The sequence below is a fragment of the Galeopterus variegatus genome, unplaced genomic scaffold, assembly GCF_000696425.1.
Source record: "Galeopterus variegatus unplaced genomic scaffold, G_variegatus-3.0.2 Scaffold109572, whole genome shotgun sequence".
NCBI lineage: Eukaryota > Metazoa > Chordata > Mammalia > Dermoptera > Cynocephalidae > Galeopterus > Galeopterus variegatus.
The window spans coordinates 1-743 of record NW_007835683.1 but is presented as its reverse complement, the minus strand read 5'-3'; the positions used below and the strand labels follow the sequence as shown (position 1 = coordinate 743).

General features: G+C 47.2%; 1 protein-coding gene across 1 annotated transcript; it reads left to right on the top strand.

Annotated features, from left to right (window-relative positions):
* Positions 1-238: 238 nt before the first annotated feature.
* On the top strand, positions 239-739 carry LOC103584783 (the record flags this gene model as incomplete). Its single annotated transcript, XM_008565648.1, has 1 exon — positions 239-739. A coding segment is annotated over exon 1 (501 nt), but the record flags the coding sequence as incomplete, so codon positions are not given.
* Between the last annotated feature and the right edge of the window lie 4 nt (positions 740-743).

Below are 743 nucleotides of genomic sequence, written 5' to 3'. Positions count from 1 at the left end.
CCCCAAGGAGGATGGACGAGACACCGAAGTACAGGGTACGTGGGGATTAAAGCACTCGGGAGAAACAGCCAGCCCTCTGGAGAAGCTGTTGAAATCCAAGACTGGCAAGAGCAGTCAATCCCATCTCTCATACTTGTGGTTTCAGAAACCGATCATTTCTCCATCTCTGAGGAGAGGTTCCTTCCTCAGGGAAGTGAAAATAATGGACTTTTGGAGGCATTACTTTTTAACTTTCACCATGCTCAGTGTGGTTATTTATGTGATACTCTATCGTAGCCAACTGAGACCAACAAAACGTTCGGAGAGGCTAAACAGTTCCAGTGAACGGTATTTTACAATAGATGCCTGCAATTATGCCTTAGAAGAGAAATCGGTCTTTTTGTGGAGAAAGACGTCCTTGCCTTTGCGAAGTGTCCCTTGCGAGGACTACCTGACCCAGAATCACTACATCACAAGCCCCCTGTCAGAAGAAGAAGCTGAGTTCCCTCTGGCATATGTCATGGCCATCCACAAGGACTTTGATACTTTCTCCAGGCTCTTTAGGGCAATCTACATGCCCCAAAACGTCTACTGTGTTCATGTGGATGAGAAAGCCACAGCTGCGTTTAAGAAATCCGTGCAGCAGTTACTGAGTTGCTTTGAAAATGCTTTTCTGGCTTCTAAGATGGAGCCAGTTGTCTATGGTGGGATTTCCAGGCTCCAGGCTGACCTGAACTGCCTCAAAGACCTTGTGGCCTCCAAGG